Here is a 21,405-nt window from a genome sequence, read left to right on the forward strand (position 1 = left end):
CCCAGCAGTGTGTGTGCAGCAGCATCACACTACAGTCGCGCTCCGCCTGATTTCGGTTCCAGCAGATAATCAACTCAAAATATAAATAGAAATCATTGCAAACAGCTACGAGTTTTAGTAAAACACCTTTAACGCACCAGTAGCTCGACAGGGGAGCCGATTTAGACGCTTAACTCGCCCCCCTTTTCCCGTGTTTTCACTGGACCCGACATCAGACTTCTGCCGTTGACTCCGCACTCTTGCAAGGTAGGATGGATGTTCTTCGTGATCAGTGCTTCATTTTTGCTCCTGGAAAATTATATTTAGTGTGCATGTTAAACTACATGAGGCGTCGCTGGTTTTTGTTTTATACGACTCATTTATAGGGTTATTGCCGTACATATATTTCCTCTAATCCCAATAGTGACATATAATTTGACAGCGTTTTTCGACCCCAATTCCTGGACACGCACGTTTCCCTCCGAACCCTTGTAGTTTCCATGACGGAGACGCGATGTCTAAGCTTTTTTTTTTTTTTTTTTACTCCAACTACCTCCACAACCAACAGTAAAAAGTGCGGAAAGGCTGAGGAGCGTTTGTCTTGTGCTGGTTTATGCGTTGCACTCACCCTCATCCCGACATTTTCACTCATACTTTGCGGTGTATGAGGTGGTGCTGTGCCTTCAAGACTGGTGCTGATGTTGTCAGCTTGGGTGTGTGCTGGAGGAAGGTGGGGATGTGGTGAGCCTGTACTCAGCCCTAACCTCACTGGTGATAAGGCTACTTTTTTGCAGCCTCAGATACCACTGCCTCTCCAAGCACACCAAGCAATGCACCTTTTGCACACCTAAAAGACAAGATCAGGGGCAGCTTACTGTGGAACGTGTCTAACTCATAAGCTGCACTGGGTTTGCGATGGTGTATTGGGCTCTGCATGGGTTTCAAGGTCATTCCCCTGTTGGCAAATGATAGTGAAGGGACATTGTTATGTAATAGCTTTGTGCCTGGTTCAGGAGCAGGTATAATGGCTGTGAAAAGGTGTACAATTAGCTATTTAATACCTTGGCTTGTTGTTTGGGTTGCTGTGCACCTGTCAGATGTAATTGCCCCTCTGTATTGGCTGGGATGTGACCCTGGTGATCTACAAGGATAAAAAAAATGGTTTGTGACTCAGGATTGGAGTCAGCATGATATTTGCTCTGCATACAGCGCGCTGCACTGACCTGTAGTGTTTGCCTTGAAATGATCCCTCTCGCATCTCCTAATAAAATAAAGTGCCTGCAGCGCACACATTGCACACGTAGAATTATTCATTGAATTTTAATATAAATTATGTGTGCATGCATCCATCACAACAGTTATTCTTTCAATTTTCCTTTGTGCATATATACAGACACCGGAGCGTCGGAGCTGGAAATAGTGAAAGGAATTTCATCATTGTCACATTCGTTGGCTGCAGACAGAGGAAAGATTGTCTTTTGTCTTTTTTATTTTTTATTGCTATATCAGGGTGTGAGAGAATATTGAAATGAAACATGAGACAGCAGAGAGCCGGCAGAGCAGCGCAGAGCAACCAAGATGGGGGGAAAAAAGGGTATTTCGTTAACTCAAATGTGCAAATGACCGCATGATTGCGACATTCTTACGTACATAACGCTGACTCTGACAAATCATGCTGCAAAATGCGACACTTGATCAAAGTGACGTGCGGTATTTGCATGGATCTTTACACTCCCGTTTAAACAGCGCTTCATCCGTCACTCCTTGATAGTTCTCCCACGATGTGACACATGTAGTGCAGCCACTGGCACAAGTGCTTTCAGGGTGGGTCTCGAGCGTGTGAGACCATGAACCTGGACCCTGGCTGTGGGCAAGCCCTCCTTAGTTATCTGATATTCCTGCTCCCTGGTTCATTGTGCCTGTATCTCCATGCTCTGCAGATGGGTTTCCATCACCCAAGAACTGACCTGCCTTGAATTCTGAATAGCGCGACAGGGGCTTTAGCAACTGGACGGTTGTGAGATTTAGTCAATGCTTGCTGATGTTGTGATGTAATCCTGCTACCAGCCCCACACAGCCGTACACAGGCATCGGCAGCATGGCTGATGGAAGACAATGATGACAACGCTGGCGTTATCATGCAGTGGAAGCAATTAGAAGCTCAATTTGTGCCAAGGCAGGATGCTCAATCTCTCATGAAAAATATATGAAATTCAGCAGCACCCTACTGTATATGCAGACAGCTTATACAGTAGGGTACTGTACCATTAGCGTGCTTCACAATCTTAGGGATGTAGCACTTAAAAGCTCATCTTATCCTGCATTCTATCATATTAGCCATGCAGTCTGAAACACAGAATGCAAAAAAATATACATGCAGGGGTTGTGTTATACAAAAAATAGCATGAAAACATCCTCACCCTTTCATATTAATATTTAAATTGGGCATCGTGCAAGCTTAATATATACTGTACAGTGACCAAATACCAAAGCTGTCATGGGTATCAGAATCATGTCGGAGTCTAAAAGCAGTTTGTGTTACAATATTCTGCCCGAAAGCCTGTAAACTGTCACGGAAATATAGTGCACTTCCTCATCAGAGTCAGAGAAACTGACTGGCCTTTCAGACGTAACCTGAGGGTGTTTTCTTCTGTGTACAAGCAGAGGTAACTTTAAGCTTGTTATATCTGTGGTTTTTTATGCTTTATACACCAAACGTGTCCACAATAAAATGTGCTATAATATAGTGTCTCATCTATTATGTTTTATGCATATCTGATTACACCAGGATATTAAACTGCAAACCCGCTTACAGACTGAGCAGGTTCCACTAAAATCCTTCCAGTCTTAAATGTTTTCTCTCCTTATATCAGATGCAAATATGACAACAAATGACGGCAAGATGGAGGAAAAAGAGAGCCAAGTTTATGATGATGGCTTTTTGTTGTTCAGCAGTGTGGGTGTTTGCAGAGCCAAAGCCAGGAGTGGTGGGATCCTTATTTGATTGTATTTTTAATACCAAAAAAACAGGGCGAAATAGGCTATAAGCCCTATATTTGAGCTCCACAAGAAGCTCAGAGTGGGGTTGTGTTGGTGGGGTTACAATAACTTATCTAACACAGTATGACCCGTTTGCTTGATGTGTTCTTTTTATTTTTTATTGGTTGATATGGTGAATTATCAAGCAGTCTGAATTTTGATCTGACTGTGATCATGGCAGAAAATCAGATACTAGGACCAAATATGGAAGTTTCCCAATCTGGGAGAAAAAAGATTCCATGACCGCACTGTCACAATGTTTTGGAAAAATGACACACGAGATTTGAGCGTGTGTGAAAGTGCTTCTCTTTCCCTGCAGTCTGATCAGGTCTGTGACGTCATGGCCGTTACCGTCTGTCATTTCGGGACACTTTTGTGCCTCCCAAAGTCCTTTATAAAGAAGCAACATCAGATAACAGATAAATAATCAAAGGAGTGCGGCTGATATCATACAGAGCGATTATGTAATCTGATCTTGGATATGAAAACTGCACACTGACTATATGACATGCAATATTCATTCCAGGTCCTCTTATAAAAGACTGTAGGTAGTTTAACTAATAGAGAAGCCTTTTCTTCCACATTTTAGATCCCAGCAGCGCACCAGTCTGGATTCCAGTCCCCATTCAAGGCTTCACAGCAGCCTTGTTGGTATTTTCACACCGAAAACACATTTGAAGGCTCGTGTGGTCAATTATGAATCCCAATATTTAATAACTTTCGCTCCATTCCAGGATCGATTAAATGCCTCCACAGTCACGAGTTCAGTAATTATCTAAAAAAAGGAAAAAGGATACTGACAACAATCCCTGTCCCTCTCTTTTTTAGAACCTGAGAGACGGTGCAGTGCACGCACGCACATTTTCAGTATGCAGCAGTTGTGGAGGTGGCTGCAGCGTTCAGAAAAGTTGACATCAGTAAACCGATCACCCACACGAAGCCATTATCTGCTGTCTGCCGCGTGCTTGTAAGACGGCAAAGCGGGAGTCTTCTGTAAAGACTCTTTCCAAAATAAAGTGTTTCGCACAGTTTGGGTGCGTTGTGGCTCAGATGATTATTTCTGCCAAGTTGTGACTTTCAAAGTCGTATGATGGCTTCACGGGTAAAACAATGAAATGAATGGAAAGAGTAGAAAAGTTCTACACATAAAATATCTTCATATAATTGTGATAAAATATTTAATTACAAAGAAAAAGACTGAAAACATCACTGCCCTCAACAGAGGGACAATAATCTATCCTTAATTGTGGCGGTGTGCTATGAAACATGATTAATTATTGTAGTTACCATTATTACATCTTTGAATTCCCCCTTTGGCTCTTTCAAAATCATGAGGAAATGGAGCCGCTGTGGTTGTGTCAGCCCAACTGTTGCCCTGGACCTGACTCCAGCCTGTGGGGGTTCACAACTTGGTAGGAAGGGGTCATGAAAACGTCAGATATAGATACTACCTCAGTTTTAACAGCTTGGGCCGCCTCTAGCTTTGACAGCTCTGCTCATAATGGCTTCTTTGTTGGGAGATGAGCTGCAGAATAATCGTCCCTGTGTGCACCAGTCAGCACCCTAAATAACAGATACAAACCAACAGATGCTGTTGAAAGAAAAGAGATCCTTGTTTTCCAGCATCTCATTTGTTTGAAAGTTATTCTTAGAAGAAGCAGTTGCATGATCACAGTTCTCCAAACAGCCTCCAGACTTTCACTTTCACAGCCTGTCTTATAAAGAGGCCACTGCTATCAGTATTATCATGATTCATTTCTTGTTGTGTTTATTTGTGTTTACAGGCAAAATGGGGAAGCAGAACAGCAAACTGACCCCTGAAGTGATGGAGGACCTGGTGAAGAACACAGAGTTTAACGAGCATGAGCTCAAGCAGTGGTACAAGGGCTTCCTGAAGGACTGCCCCACCGGCCGCCTCAACCTGGATGAGTTCCAGCAGCTCTATGTCAAGGTTAGAGTCCCACACCGGCTGTACACCATGTTTATTAGTCTACACGTTCGCACATGCAGCTTTGTCTCTCTCTTCTGAGCTCTTTAATCTAATAACAGGAGGTGGTTTATTGGGGAATTGTGCTCACTCACAGTCTGTAGAGTCAACAGCAGAATGTTCAATAGCTCACATTCACATTAGCTAAATGGGCAGTAATCATGGACTTTGCAGCATTTCGAATGGATGGATGTGGTGTTTAGCACTATATAGCAGCACGCTCTGCACTTGCTCAGGCCTTATTATCAATTAGCTGCCTGTTTATTTCAATTAAACAAACCAGAGCTTTCTCAATTAAAAGTCTTGGATTTGGTTCCATAAATGTACTGAACCACAAAATCCAGCGAAGGAAATGCCACCCCCCCCCCCCCCCCTTTTTAAAACCTGCGAGATCCGTTGTCGGCATCTTTCCATGTTTCCATTCGCCTCCCTGTGTCTTGGCAGGAAACCAGCAGAGACGGGCACACGAGAGGCTCCCAGATGATGATCTGCTGCTGCTAACATGTAGTTTAGCGTATCTCATTAGATCCGCTGAAGAGCGTGAATTCATTCCATGGTTTGAATTTGTGTTTGGGAGCAAAGAGAGCTTGTTCTGAAAGAAATCTTATAAAAAAAAATAATGTTCTGGAAACTGAAGTGATGTGAAGTGATTTATATTGTGAATTTTGCATTGTTGAAAACGCCCACAGGTAGTTGCACTGTTTGATAGTATTACCCGAAGATTATTTAATCAGTGGTAATTGCTGCAGCAGTGAAATCTCAGTATATTTATACCCATTTGTAGTGTATGAATGAACTTAGTTTTGACACAAAGCTGGTGTTCAGAAAGGCCTTTTCACCAGAGGGCTGCTGCCCTTACATAAGACACGCCTCACTACTGCGACTGCGGATGCCTCCTCTAAATGCCATCGGAGCTCATGCATCAGCTGAGACAGGAAGGAGAAATAATGGGCAGAAAAAAATAATTCGGACCGACATAACAGAGTCTATGGCTGCCAGGACAATTTGTTGGGTTAAATCCATCAGATAAGCAAAATTACTACGAGATACTAAAAAAAACCAAAGCAACTCCGCTGGGATATAAAACTCGTCTTTGACAGGAAGGACATGAACACAGAAGCAAATGGCTGAAGATTCTTTGGCTGATTTGCAGCTGTAACTCTGAAGCTGCACAAAGGGGGCAACTGGGATGAGAAGGTCTTGCAGGCTTCTGGATAAATCCCATTATTGATGCATCCTGTTGTGTTTCTAGGCAACAGTTTGTCAGCGATCGGCCTTCATTTAAATCCAGAAGGCTGATAAGTGGTAAAACAGTCTGCTGTGACCTCACATTAATGGGAGAGCTTGTTCCTGTGAAAAGTGACTCTTCGTGTCTGTGCAGCGGTGGGGGGGTCGTACATTCAGTGGGAGGCAGGGAGAGACGCAGCGGCGTGTTTCTGCTTCCGTTGAAGACGAGAAAAAGTAAAGGAGTGGCGGCGAGCGTGATATCGTCACCGTGTGTCCTTTCTGTGCATGAAAAGGGGCGGGCTTTGAAGCTACTCCTGCTCCCGGACCTCTGATCCTCTGCGCTGCTGCTCTTATTAGTGCAGCGCCCAGAGCTCCACGCGTCTGCACGGATCTGCACCTGCAGCCGACGACTGCGCATCTCATCCGTATCAACCTATATCTGCGTTTAGGTCTGCTCCTCTGCTGTGATCAACACTGGCTGCGAGACCGTCGTGTCCCAGGCTGGAATGACACGAGTGATATTCGCAGCTGGTCAGAGAAGCTGTTGATCCTCCCGTTTTGATTTGGAGTGCAGCAGGTCATGAATACGAATGTCAACAATCTATTTTTCACATTCCTGCATGTTGTTAAGGAATGCTGTTGCATTCAGTGATAAATGGATATATGAACTGATTTCCAGAAGATAATGAGACTATTCAAACGTAACCAGCAGAGAGGGGATCTAATTTGATGGAAATATATTAAATAGGCTGTAAACAGCTCATAATACAAGTAAGGGAGTTTACCACACTGTTTCTCTTCATGTTAATGGTTAACTTGACCAGCACATTTGCTATTTTCAGGAATAGCTACCAACTTCCAAAAACAGGGCTTTTGATTTCTGTTGTTTCTGTAGCTTGTTTGAGATCAAACATCTTCTAAGTTTCTTCGATTTAAAAAGTCCTGTAAAAGTCCTGCAATCTGAGCCCGGCTTAAGTCGTTTGGCAGCAGTCAATAGTGTAATCAAAACAACTGCATCGCTATCAATGAGGTTTTGACTCATATAAACAGGCGGAATTCAATTATTCTGCCATGACTACAAGAAGAAATGACAAAATATGCCAAGTTTAGCCTGATGCCATCTTTTTGACTGGTTATAATTATCCATAAATCCATTTCAGGGCTGTTAGACCGGCCCCCTGCAGGTTTTTGTTTCGCTGTGGATTTTCATTATTAGCCAAAGCCAGACAGCGACATAAAAATGGAGCTGCTGGACAATCCACGCTCAAGCACACGCCTGCCACACTGTGTGAAGTTTATTTCTCATCCCTGACACACCAGCTGCAATGGCAGCCATCCGTAACAGGGCGACGACGACGCTCCCTGAGATTTTGCCACTTTTTTGCCTTGCTGTGGAAGCACGACAGGACAGCAGACATTCATCTACGTTTAACAATCGTTCGTACATGCATGTGAGACAGATTTGTCCTGGTCCGCATGTAGGGGTCAAAACGAGCAGCGGTGTGACAGAGCTTCTGATGTTGAAATTGCAAACCAACCATATTAAATGCGTCAACACATCTTCACCTTTGAAAATGTGCATAATTATTAGACGTCTGGCCTGAAAATGCCACCAAAAATATTTGTCCTCTTCGCAAAAGAATGTTTTTTTCTTTAAAGAAAAAGAGATACACAGGGTCAAAATTTGGCCAAGCCAAAGTCACAATAATAGCAATCACGCACAGACACACAGATGCTGACCTGAATGTAGATGTACTGTACAACTGGATTCCGCTCTGATGCCTCTCGCTTCCATTGCCTGAAGGCTTTTCCTGTGTGTGTGTGTGTGTGTGTTTGTGTGTGTGAACCAGTGGCCGTTCAGCAGCGTTAATAGCCAGCGCTCCTTTTGCTCCAATGGCAGACAGAAAAGCAGGGCGGCAGCTCCCCAGCCTCAGTGATGTAGGGGACAGACACTGACATCATTCGACCCACAGCCTGTTTCTGTGAGCATGCACATGTCACATGTGACCAAAGCAGAGCCTGACGGACCAGATAGAGATCCCACATTAGACCGCGTCCCCCAACACCAGCACGGCCATCGGTACTTGCTGGGTTTTTGGGTTGTTGGATCGGTTGTAAACAGAGAATATGGCAGTCATAGCGATCGTTCCAGGCAACAAGAAACCTGCAACAGGCATTAAAAGGACTGTGGGATTTAATAGAAACTGCAGTGGAAATCCTTCCAATGTAGTCTAACAAGGACATCCGAACCTCATATAGTAATCTGCAACAATCTGATCTCCTGTTGGTCACAGGGAATAAAATCATTTTGAATGTGTTGTTTTCATAAAGCCGGCGACTCCCTTCTTCCCTCGCTCTTTTCCTCCTATGCCCACCTCCTCTCTCACCTCCCTTCCTCACAGTCCAAGTAGGCTTGTGGCTGCCATTTGCTAAAAATAGCATTTGTCATCTCAGGAGCGCTTATGCTATTCTCCATCGCTGTCACAACACAGACCCACACGCAGCAGCTCAGACTTTGTTCAGGGCTTCTTTCAAGAAGTTGCAACCAGCACTTCTTTTTTTTCAGAGCTCTGTAAATTGGTGTTTTGCTCAGATATTATTGACAAACTCTGGACAGAGTTACTCAGAGATTATGCCCTGCAGTGATGAATTCGAATGCTGTAATTTCCTCAATTACCCTTCCCCCCCACACCTAACCTGGTATTATTGCCTGTCAGATGGAATATTCTTCAGGATTTTCCAAACTCTCTTCTGTGAAAGTAAACAGGAAATCAGAGCATCATTATTCTGCTGCAAACACAGAAATAGGGTTCTGCCTGTAAACTGTGGAAGAGCAGCAGAGCCAAACCAGACAAAGATGTGGTGCATCACACGCAAGCTTTTGTTTCCACAATGGGGGAACTGGTGCGGTGTCGGTCTTTGGAAAGCTGTGGGTCAGGAGCTGAAGCAGGCAGCTCAAACTAAACGGCAGGTCGTCCGAGAGAAAAACAGGAATCAGAAGAGTTGGAATTTCACTGTGCTTCGCCTCATTTAAACAGCAATTCCTCGTCATCATTATTCTGCAGCTCCTCTTTCGCAGCTTCTTCTCCTCTTGATTTTATCTGTGAAACCCACCATCTCCATTAAATCATGGCTTAATGATAAACCATTTGGCACAAAAGTGTTTTTTTAAATAAACTGAATCATCTGCAAAAAACACCACAGTACTGCTGGTGTCATCAGAGAGGTTTAAATCCAGTATCCAGGTAAATGAACCACCAGACATCCCAGAGGAATGACCTTGTCTCCCTCTCATGACCTCTGCCCTTCGGGTTATAACAACACTAAAAGGGTCCAGGTAATAAGGAAACACTTCATTCTGCACTGAGATTACATATTAAATGGTAAAATATGTTTTTTTTAAAAGTGTAGTAAGGGAAGCAGTAGTTGTAATAGCAGCAGCAGTTGTAGTAGTAGCACCAGCAGTTGTAGTAGTAGCACCAGCAGTTGTAGTAGTAGCACCAGCAGTTGTAGTAGTAGCACCAGCAGTTGTAGTAGTAGCATCAGCAGCAGTAGCAGTAGTTGTAATAGCAGCAGCAGTAGTAGCACCAGCAGTCGTAGTAGTAGCAGCAGCAGCATTAGTAGCGTCAGCAGCAGCAGCAGCAGTAGCAGCAGCAGCAGTAGCGTCAGCAGCAGCAGCAGCAGCAGCAGTAGTAGCGTCAGCAGCAGCAGCAGCAGTAGCAGCAGCAGCAGTAGCGTCAGCAGCAGCAGCAGCAGCAGTAGTAGCGTCAGCAGCAGCAGCAGCAGTAGCAGCAGCAGCAGTAGCGTCAGCAGCAGCAGCAGCAGTAGCAGCAGCAGCAGCAGCAGCAGCAGCAGTAGTAGCAGCAGCAGTAGTAGCAGCAGCAGCAGTAGTAGCAGCAGCAGCAGTAGTAGCGTCAGCAGCAGCAGCAGCAGTAGCAGCAGCAGCAGTAGCGTCAGCAGCAGCAGCAGCAGTAGCAGCAGCAGCAGCAGCAGCAGCAGCAGTAGTAGCACCAGCAGCAGCAGTAGCGTCAGCAGCAGCAGCAGCAGCAGCAGTAGTAGCACCAGCAGTCGTAGTAGTAGCAGCAGCAGCATTAGTAGCGTCAGCAGCAGCAGTAGCAGTAGTAGCAGCAGCAGTAGCAGCAGCAGCAGCAGCATTAGTCGTCTTCATCGATGGTGTTAGCCCTCTCTTCCTGTGTGCTTTGCTTCACAGTTTGCTGTTATCAGATTTGGAGCCTGGCTCTCATTTCTTTCTTTCCTGCTTCACAGCTCAGGTCTCAGTTCCTCTCCTGATTTCTTTCTTGTGTTTTGCCGTCTGTGGCTGTTCTTACTTGTTGGCTTGTCTGTTGTACTGGCCGGGAACAACAACATAGTTGCTAAAATAGTTCATGCTAAATAAAGGTATTATGTTAAGAAGAGGGTTGTACAAATGCTGATTTTCCTCATTTCACTTGAGAATAAAGAGAAAATTGTCTGTGGTTGAGTTTCTTATCTGGCATATGGAAATGCTGTCCAGGCATGTTCCTGGTCATTTAATCAGTGTTATTGATGGAACATCTTGTTGTTTTGGTCGTTGGATGTTTAAATGTCCTCCTAATTCATCTGTAGGTATTTGTGCCATTGATGATTCATCTGCCTGTGGTTAATCAAAAGATTAAAGGAACTAGATAAAAATTCAAACTGAGAAGGACTACACTGCATAATGAAAAAAGCCTTGGTCAGGCAGTGAATCATTGAGTCCAGATGGTGCTGAAAGTATTATTTTACACATCAAAATCAGAAATGTCATGGCAGTGACAGCAGGAATGCCGGCGTCTGTCTTTCCCACCTCCTCGGGCAGCCGCGGGTCTGTGCTCAGTGGCGCCACCTGCTGTTATCTTGACGTTTGATGTCTAATGTAGGTGAAGCTGTGCCAGATGGGTGTTTTGTAACCAGAGATAACCCAGAGCCAGATGATGTCTGCTTAAAAAATCCTGTTAAATCACAACCTGGTTAATTGTGTGGAACCGGTCGGGCGCAGCTGTTTAGCCGTTTGCTCAAAGCGCACGGAAATATCCTCCAGGTCTGTTTATTGCATGTGATGAGAGAACCAAACAGTGCCCACTGGACGTATCTCCAGGGTTTATGTTTCAATCAAGTGGCCTCTCCTCTTGAAATCTTATTGTCTGGCCGAATGAAAAGCTCATCCCTGAAGACCAAGGCAGTCTTAGCAGACCTTGACCTGAAACAAAGGTCACGTGTGGGTTAACGCCATCTGAACAGCGATGTCCTCGTCTGGTGAATAAAGAGTTTCTGCCACATATGAGAACTTGGAGCTGGCAGAATCCTCACCATCGTGGTGCATTAGCTTGTCTCTGACCTTGTACGGTAGCTGGTCCTGCTCTTCCTTTGGACTCTGTCTGCTTCACAAATATCAGACTGAATAAATCAAGTGTAAATCTCGCCGTCGTGCAGCCCGACAGACACTTTGGTGAGAGCACAGGGAAGCTGCAGCTGCCGGCGCAGTTTCATTGGCTGGAGAGGAGACTTTACATTGAAACTCTCCACCCTTTGATATTAGCGTAGAAAGAGGATGTCCTTTTTTCTCATTCTTTGGCAGCATGCAGCTAAACAAGCTCACATTGACGCTATGTCCAAACAAGCTACTGAGGATTTATGACAAAATGACAGACTGACTTTGGCAGCTATTGTTAAATATCTCTGGCAGGATAAAAAGCCATGACTTGTTTACCTTAGGTGGCATCGAGAATACAAGAGGAGGATGGAAACCAGAAGGGGCGACTATACGAATGTGTGTTTTGTATCCGTTCAGAGCCTGGAGACTTGGAAGCAGCAGCAGCCGCAGCAGCGTGCTGGCTACATTTCTGCTGTTGCCTGGCATGTCACTGAGGGTTTATGTAAGAGTGCACGCAGAACCCATCTCTCTCACGCAGACACACACATACACACACACACACACAACCACCGTGAACGCCCCGGCGATGGATTATGCATTTATTCTCCCTCGTTCTTGACGAAGAAACGCCATATGCAGCGACAGCCCCTGCTGTCGGGCCGGGGGTTCCCCGAGTCCGTTATGGACTTGACTGCATCCGACTGTGTTAGCAAAGGGATGCATGAAGCATACGGCATTGTTTACACAGCCCTCTGGCGTCTGAGTGGAATGACAGAAAGCATGAGGAAAACGTCAAAGCAAAAAAAAGCCTCATTTTATACATGTAACGCTAACGGGAAAATACGGGCATGAAAATGCTTCGGAGGGCGATCCGTGCTCTCAGACTGACCTCTAAAAGCTGTGTTTGTCTGCTGGGAGAGATGAGCAGCCAGTGGCAAAGCTGGATTGTTGACAGTGTTGCTGGTGGGGCGCTCGCACATGGAAAGATGACCTTGCGAGCGTCATGAAAGCGGAGTTGAAATGTTGATGAGATTTGGGTTCGACAGTTTTGATTAGTCACCTTCGATTTATTCCGTTCTCTCCTGTGCCTGAGTTAAAGTGATGAAGTGCTGGATTCATTTTTCTCCGACCACGTATCGCTGACATTTACCCAGAGGGGGGAATTTATTGAACCATCCACTTTGCACAATTGAGCCCAGAGGCTCCCCAAAAATTGTGTGTGGTGTGTGTGTAAGAACTTGTTATTCAGAACAACACCTGAGGCTGTGGATCTCATTTTAAGGAATTTTGATGCAGTTCTAAGTTCTCATCAAAAAGTCAAAGCAGGCGTGTTTGTGTGCTGTGATGCACAAACAGATCTGCTCCCCAGCGGACTAAATACATTTAGTCCAATTATATTGCAGAACAAGCAAAAGACTTCTCTGATACTCAGCAACTGATTAAAACAACCACAAATGCAGCTCATCAGAGAAGGCCTGCGTGGATGTAGGGTCATGATCACAATTTATATGCTAATGCAGTATTTACTTACATAAATCGGTCAGCTGCCCTGCTCCACAGTGACCTCTAGTGGTGCCCAGATGAACGCCCATAACGCTGTACATGCTGTACCGTAGGAGAGGTAAAGTAAAACATAATGTGACTTATAAAGTTTGTACTGAACTGCTCTTTTACAATATGCCAGCACAATCTGCCGCCTGTGTTGTAACGAAGGAAGTCAAAAAGCAATCAACAGAGCTGCGGAGAGGGAAATTAAATCTGATGTCTCACTATTTGGTCAGCTGCCCCGAAACTATAGCTGTCTGATCCCAGATCTGCTCACTGGGCGACTCAGATGATTTTTCGGAACTGCTCGGATGGATGCGCCCATTCTGCAGCCGGACAGATTGAAGCCGAGTGAATTCGGCAGACAAATCGGAGGCGCCTTTTAAATCTCGACCCTTGCGAGCTTTATGTCGCAAGCTTTTAAGCTACGAAGATGTCAGAGCGGCTTAACTGTTACCAGAGGAGCTGGCAGCACCGGCGGGCCAAACGACATAAATCTGGATTGAATTTGGACACGTTCCAAGTCTTGTGTTTGTTTACCAGGCATTTGCCACTGGTTCCTCCTCCTGAGGATGGCTGCTGAACTAGTCGGTGTTTCTCCTGATGAGCCTAAATCAAGTCTCTGGTTGGGCCCTCTTTTCCTCGCTCTCTGGATGTGTCTGGATCAGCACCAGCGCCAGCCGTCGGGGCTGATTATTAGGGCTTTAATGTTCCCTCTAACAGCAGCATGTTAAGGGTGTGGAGGTGGTGGGGGGGGGGTAAAGGGGTATCTGTTTGCTGTGCACTCACTGACACGGGCATTCGCCTTCATTATGCCAGCTGTGCCTGGCGTTCAGCCTGTTCTTTGATGGTCGGCTCCAGACGGCCACATCAAGCTACCATAACGGCAAATGGAAGCCAAATCGTGTTAATGATGTCAACGACCTGACGTCCGTGGACACGAGGAATCTGTGTCCTGCGACTGCGGCGCCGCCGTGCTGATGAAGAGAGCTACGTTTCTCCGTGCGTCCATACGTGTTTGTATGTTCTGGCTGTAAACATCTTGATTTCTATGTCTTTCCCAACAAATGAGATGAACTAAAAGAAGAATTCCACCATCTGGTCACCATGTCCCACATTTCAGTCTTCCACTGCTTTCATTTTACATAACTAAGTGTTTCGTAACTTGCCAGATTGTCAGGGAGCTGCAGTGGCTTTCCTCCTTCTGCAACCCCCCCCACCCGTCATCATCATCATCATCATCATCATCATCAGCTCCACATTTACTTCCCTCACACCTTTTCCTCTCCCACCGCTCCACTTTCCTCTCCTTCACTCAGTGAAGGGAGGCAGCGCTGCGGCCAGACGCCATCATGCATTTGCAAAGAAAAGAGCAAAAAGTACCAGGCAGCTTTTTTTTCTTCTCCTGTCCCGAGGGGGGATTTCAGCCTTAAATTAGTTTGACTTCTTCTGAGCAGAAGGGCAGCTAAGAGAGGCTGGGTCTCTGTTGTCTCTCTCACACACACACACACACACACACTTCTCTCTTCTGTTAACATCTCACTGCAGTCTGATCAGTTTGCCACTGCAGCAGGATTCACATGGGTGGGACCTGATTCCAGACGGTTGGCTTTGCAACCTGAACTCCCCCCTCACCATCCTCTCCCCCACTGCTGCACTCTCCACCATCAGGATTCATGGCCTTGACTCCTTCCCTCCACCCACTGCCCTGACTGCAGACAGTTTGGGGGCGGTAACCCTGAGTGGAGGCTCGCGGGGTGTTTTTAATGGCGCGGCTTTGCAGCTGCTCATCCGGGGGGGGGGGGGGTTATGACACCGTGTAGAATGTTCAACCTTTTGAATGTAAAATGCAAGCACCTGAGAAATTGCAGCTGATTTTTCTGCTTCCTCCCAACTGCTTCATAGGTTTTCCTTTTGATTTTCCAGCTAGAGTCGTTAAACTTGTCACACAATGACAGCTGAAGGGGTCACTGCCAGCAGAGGAGACCTCTGCAGGTGATCACCGACCTTGTGATGAGTTTTATCAAAATGAATGGAACCCATTTGCTAGATCAGCAAAGAGGAAATTCTTCAGTTGAAATGTCTTCATACGGAAACACGCACACACTCAGAAACACTACTGGGCTGTTCCGAACGTTCCTCCTGAGGGTTCTTGGATGAGGACTTGTGCAGTGCCTCTCAGGGCTCCTGGAGAGTTCTGCTTGGTTTAAACTTTACTGGGGAGGTGAAGCCGAGTGTCAGCTCTAACGAATCGCTCCAGCTGTTGCTGCTCTCCACTGGGTTTCTGGTCAACAGGACATGATGGAGAAAAAGGTTCTGTAGTTATGGCGTTAACCTTCACCCTGGGGTGTGTGTGTGTGTGTCTGTCTGCATACGATAATGCAGATATGACTCAGAACCCAGCATTAAAAGTGTGGCCAGCTCATTTCCAATCTGCAATCAGACTCTTGTTATTGATTATCTACTGCATGATAAGACATTTTGTCACCTGTTTTTTCTCTCGTTCCAGTTCTTCCCTTATGGCGATGCCTCCAAGTTTGCCCAGCACGCCTTCAGGACCTTCGACAAGAACGGCGACGGCACCATTGACTTCAGAGAGTTCATCTGCGCCTTGTCCATCACATCACGAGGGAGCTTTGAGCAGAAGCTCAACTGGGCCTTCAACATGTACGACCTGGACGGAGACGGCAAAATCACGCGGGTGGAGATGCTGGAGATCATCGAGGTAGACACAGAAGTGAAGTTAAAGATGAAAATTAGCCTCTGAGTCGTGCGTGTGTGAGAGATATTCCCTCTGAACGTCTCTTCTTCCCTTTTAAGAAATGAAAGGATGGATGGCGTTGTCATCTAAATAGCCAACTTAAAGGAAAAAGAAACACAATCCTCCGGTGCAGCAGCCTGACGATTGTCCATTCGTCTCCACCAAAAACTTTCAGTGATCCAGCAAAAGTATTTAGTGTTGGTCTGATGTAGAAGTCTGTGAGGAAATATTTCTTAAAACAGAAGATAAGGAGGATTCTGGCCTTTAAGATAGAAAAGAATGAATAAAATAATTATGGCAGGAGTGGTCTCACGGGGAAGACATCAGTCAAAGCACCTTTTCCCAAACATTAGAAGAGGCCAGAGTGACTCTGTGAGCCTCAGCAGGAGGAATCGGGAGGTTTTCTGTGACATGACAGGCTCCCGCTGCACAGGTGGGAATCAGAGCGCCCTACAGAGGACTCCGTTAAAACCCTTTACACGATGCGTCTGCAAGCATGTGTGTGCTCTTACGTTGGTGCCAATGCTGCCTTTTCAGATTGTGTTATAGGTCAGGAAAAAGCAGGAGACAACTGGATTTACGCCAAAGCGTCATCCAGAATGCTGCTGTTGGACATCCGTTTCACTGGGTATATCACAAACCGGCGGCTGCTGTGTCTGTCTGAGCAGCAGGAGGTGGGGCTGCGGCAGCGCTGACAGCTCGGGGGGTGGGTGTGGGGGGGGGGGGGTGTGTGTGTGCTGTAGCAGTGCATTAAATAAAAAAGGAATTGGGAATTGGCTCTATCATCCAGCTCAATAAATCAAGTATCAAGTCAGGAAAAGCAGCCCTTTTGTGGTGTTTTCATCATCGACATGTGTGTGTACCTACACAAGCCTCCCGTGGATTTTCTTTTCTAAATAAAAGCCAGAGGAGTTCAGAACTGGGGATGTCCGATTTTATCTCTTATTGGCCAGCTAATATAATCTGCTTAATCCTTTTAGCGACGGTGTTAGCTGACCCAGTTGTATGATCAGAGGCTTTCTGTCACAAAGAATTTTCCTCACTTAATGGTCATGTTGCTTTGATTTTATCCAACCAATCAGTGTGTTTAAAGGAGGAAGTTGGACTCAAATGTTGGCGAATGATTACCTGACGTTGGACAGATCAGGTCGTGCAGTTAGCTCATCTGCTGGCCTCTCTCCACCTCGTCCTCTCTGCAGGCCATCTACAAGATGGTGGGCACTGTGATCATGATGAAAATGAACGAGGACGGCCTGACGCCCGAGCAGAGGGTGGACAAGATCTTCTCCAAGATGGATAAGAACAACGACGACCAGATCTCGCTGGAGGAGTTCAAAGAGGCGGCCAAGAGCGACCCATCCATCGTATTACTGCTGCAGTGTGACCTCCAGAAATAGGCCGGAGGGCGAGCAGAGTGCTCCACCATCCGCCACGGACTGCACAGAAAGAAATTTCATGTTCCATTCAGTTTGCAGCTATTTTCACTGAAAACAAACAAAAAAAATAATAATTCCAATAATTATATGCTCGGACTACCTTTCAACGAATCCGCTTCTTGTGTTTGAAACACTCGTGTGCATGAGAATGTTATTTGCTATCAAAAAAGACCTACACACAACAGGAAACATAACGGAGTGCGGGCGCACTCTCACACTACACACACTTTACACACACCTCCGTAAAGGATATATAGATATACAGTATAAATATGAATATATATTTAAATTAAGATCAACTGCCAAAATGTGAAGTGTGCAAAGTATTTTCCATACACTTTATTCTGATAAAGCTTGCGCATCGGTGATGTGCTACGTGGAATTTGCCGCTCTATTTATCGTTCCGAGTTTACTGGCGCTAGCTGTATGTGTTCCATAATACCGAGTTACGTCGACCGAACCAAATTCCCACGATAAAGTATCTGCCTCAAACACGACCCTCCGTCCATCGTCTGAAATATTAGATCTAGAAGAGATGGATCCGCGCTCCTCTGACTCCCCCATCCTCTGGAACATGCTTGTACTGTCAGTTAAGAAGATGTAAACGTAGTTTATTTGCATGCCTTTAGGTTCGGCCTTAAAAATTTCCTGCTTTTGCATCCTGTGTTTGCAGACAGAAAGCCTTATCACAGCAGAGCCGCCACATTGGGGAGAAGAGATTTTTACTCTCAGAGGGAGAAGAAAAAAGGTCATAGTGCAGTAGGACCCTCTGCTACTTATTTGTGATCCCTGCAGATGTTTTCTTTGACTGCTTTAGCCGTGGGAGCATGTGTCCCGGTAGATTAGCCGTAGTACGTGTTGATAAGAACTGAGTCCCTCTCTGCAGCTTGTAACAAATGAGCAGATGTAGAAAGTAGAGGAGCAGATCTCTCTAAGGTGAGGGGTGTTTTTTGGATGCAGACAAGGGAGATTACGCATTAATTCGTCGGTGAAAGAACAGCAAAGCGGTGGTATTCGCTTGTTGTCTCCCCCCGATTGTCCTGCAGGTGGCATATCAGTAGGTTTAATTTAGAGGTTTCATCTTCGTTTCATCTTCAGAGGAAGAAGCGAGGCCCCATCCAGCATTTAAACTTAATTTTTAAATGTCTTTTTCAGCAGAAGTCGGTGGTTGCTGCCAGCTGAGCAGTGGACAGTAGTTCATTTCAGTTGGTGATTAGTGGACAGTCTGGACTGTAAATCCATGTTTTCAGTAGGTTGGACAGTTGGCCTCCCCGACCCATCCAGTATTTTTCTGTACTAACCTGTCAGTGTTTTTGTACTTTTTTTACTCCCTCTTCTCGCACACAGTACACGTACGAGGGTGAGTACCAAACGTCGAGAAGCTCAATTTGGCCCCTCCTTGAAATGGCCTGCGCGCTCTGCTGCACCACACCCTCCCAACCTGCAGTACTGCTCCGTGTGTTTCAGAAGGTCAAAGGGCACGTGACATCACAGCACTGCGATAACAATCTAAACGTACCAGGCCGCGGTCGTCTGTCAGTGGTGTGGCCTGGCACTTCTGAAGTCCTCCCTTTATTCCCATAAAAACGCTATCAAGACACAGAATGCAAGTAAAGGCAAACATGTACGAGGATTCTTTTGTAGCATGTATTGTGTCCCTGACAACATGGCTGCACTACTCCCTGTGTTGTGATTTAATCTAATAAAAGGAACTCAATGGACTTGTCTGGTCTAATAATTCAACCCAACACCACTTTTTACCCAGAAGAATTAAGCTAATTATTGTAACTTTTTACACATGTAAGATAATATATTTACACCTGTGTGTCCCTTCAGTTTCTAGAACGCCGGAGATGCCAGGAGAGCTAGTCAGTGCTGTAGATGAACCTTTCAATAGAATCAATCATTTTTCATTTTAATATCATTTTAAGCTCCAACCCTGCATAATAACCACTTTAAACTGCCCATAATAGTTTAAATAAGCCCTTAATGAATTACTCAAGATATTCTCTATTTGAATGGACCCCCCCAAAAAAATTCTGCTCAATCTCTAAGTTAAAGTACAAACTCCTCAAAATAGAAAATGTATTTTGCTTGAGGTCCTAATGTGGCTCAACTGAAGCTTGACCAGTTTCTACCGGTCTCTTCTCTATATCACCACTAGATGTCGCTGTCGGGGTGGCGTCCTAGAGCCTCAAGACCAAATTCATTGCTTGTTATTTTGTCCGGTTCGGCAGCACCGATCTTTTTTTTACTCAAATATTGAGTTCTATAATGAGCCCCCAGAGACAACCAGCTCAGACAGGATGAAAAGGGGAGATGGGAGCTTGAAGAGAAAAATCATTTATTGTACAGAAACTGCTCACCAGGATTTCACAACAGATACCATTGGCTTGAATTAAAAAACAGCTATGGAAAAATGCAACAAAAAAAATAATGAGCTTCAGATTTTTGTATGTTTTTCAGGATAAATACGACACTTCTGGTAAAGAAAAAAAAAAAAAAATCAAACAAAAAAGGGAATTCTGGACAGTGACCTCACTCACGGTTCAGATCACAACTGTCCAAACAGTCATTTTAAACAGTGTCTATGTATTATTGGAGAAAGGTGTTTTTGTAAAGACAGAAAAGTAAAACTCTTGACATAAAGCTAAAAAAGGGTTTCAAGAATGCTATTTCGGAGGGTCTGTGTTGATTCCATATTTCTCTTTTAGAAGTTTCAACTGTTCCTCCTTTTTCTTTGTGTCCATCTTTTGGAAAGCCTGCCAAATTGACAAAAGACAAAAGTAAATGATTATGCAAATATGACAAAACAATAACACGCTGTGGTTTACCATCACAATAGATCTTGCCACTCTACCACAGCGGCTATAATATCATACATACTCTGTTTGCATTGTAGTAAAGGACCACCAGGTAACGGTTGCAGACGTTAAAGCCTGACAAATGGTCGCAGGCATTCTTGGCGTCAAATATGTCTTCATAGACCACGTAGGCTGTCCCTCTTGTTTCTGGTGTGTTCCCTCTGAAAAGCAACCAAAAAATTAAAGCGCACAGAAAAAGACAAAACCGAATCATTCTAACTTTGCAAAGAACTAGTGTACTACAGGACCGTACCGATTACACACGTGCACAAGAGTACAAACATTATATATGCAAGAGTAGAGTCCAATTGTTGCAGTTAATTAATTCACAACGATTATTAAGGGATTAAGCATCTATATGAAGCGATGATGATGATGATGCTTCAGAAACTCAGATTAAGCTGCACTTAATATTCTTATCCAACAAAGGGTGGAAGAACGTGAAAATAGATTTGGGATTATGGCTGTACTTGATGCCACGGGGACACAATAATGCCAAATACTTACGTTCTGATTTGACGAATTGGCCCATATTTGCCGAAGATATCATACATTTCCTCGGCCGTGATCTTGTACGGAAGATTTCTGACGTAGAGGATTCTGTTCACCTCCGGTGGTAATCGTATCTTCAGTCAACGAGTTTGATAATAGGACAAAATCAGACATAAATTTATTAAAAATGGCAACGCATGTGTTTTGTTTTTGATAGCATGCTAACTAGCTGTCCTTATCCATAAAGAGACTGTAGGCCCAACCAGTGAAAAAGGTTTTCAAACTATTCATCACTTTATCACACCAGCCGAGTTAACAATACTTACATTTGCGCGTTTTGCTGCTTGCATAGCCATGGTGAGAGAACTTTGTGTACAGCTAAAACAAAAACGTAGCTTCGCAACGACTCTCTTCGCCCGTTCCGTCAAAATGGCAGCTTCAGGGGGAAAATGACGCACTTCCGGTTTCAATGGTGGCCATGGCGCCCCTAGTGGCCGACGGGTGTATTAGCGGCGCGCTCGCAATTGTCCTATTTTACTTTATTATTAAAAACATGGCACAAACTTGTTTCACGGTAAACATAGAATAGCGTTTATTGGAAAATTCATTTTTGTTGTAAGGCAACACGCTTTTAAAAGAGATTTCACCCGCCAGAAGACGTCTTTCATTTAAAGCATGTGGTG

General features: G+C 44.9%; 2 protein-coding genes across 2 annotated transcripts; one reads left to right on the forward strand and one right to left on the reverse strand.

Moving 5' to 3' along the window:
- The first annotated feature begins 24 nt into the window (after positions 1 to 24).
- On the forward strand, positions 25 to 19,087 carry vsnl1a (visinin-like 1a). The gene is made up of 4 exons (XM_003971465.3): positions 25 to 246; positions 4,803 to 4,969; positions 15,679 to 15,894; positions 17,130 to 19,087. Exons 2-4 carry the CDS (start codon positions 4,808 to 4,810, stop codon positions 17,325 to 17,327), a joined length of 576 nt encoding a protein of 191 aa, XP_003971514.1. The 5' UTR covers positions 25 to 246; positions 4,803 to 4,807; the 3' UTR covers positions 17,328 to 19,087.
- A 606-nt stretch (positions 19,088 to 19,693) lies between these two features.
- sf3b6 (splicing factor 3b, subunit 6) lies at positions 19,694 to 21,208 on the reverse strand. The gene is made up of 4 exons (XM_003971464.3): positions 21,049 to 21,208; positions 20,738 to 20,856; positions 20,253 to 20,391; positions 19,694 to 20,128 (listed from the first exon to the last, which is right to left on the reverse strand). The coding sequence occupies exons 1-4, from the start codon at positions 21,076 to 21,078 to the stop codon at positions 20,039 to 20,041; spliced, it is 378 nt and encodes a 125-aa protein (XP_003971513.1). The 5' UTR covers positions 21,079 to 21,208; the 3' UTR covers positions 19,694 to 20,038.
- Positions 21,209 to 21,405: the final 197 nt, after the last annotated feature.

The sequence above is a fragment of the Takifugu rubripes genome, chromosome 16, assembly GCF_901000725.2.
Source record: "Takifugu rubripes chromosome 16, fTakRub1.2, whole genome shotgun sequence".
Classification (NCBI taxonomy): domain Eukaryota; kingdom Metazoa; phylum Chordata; class Actinopteri; order Tetraodontiformes; family Tetraodontidae; genus Takifugu; species Takifugu rubripes.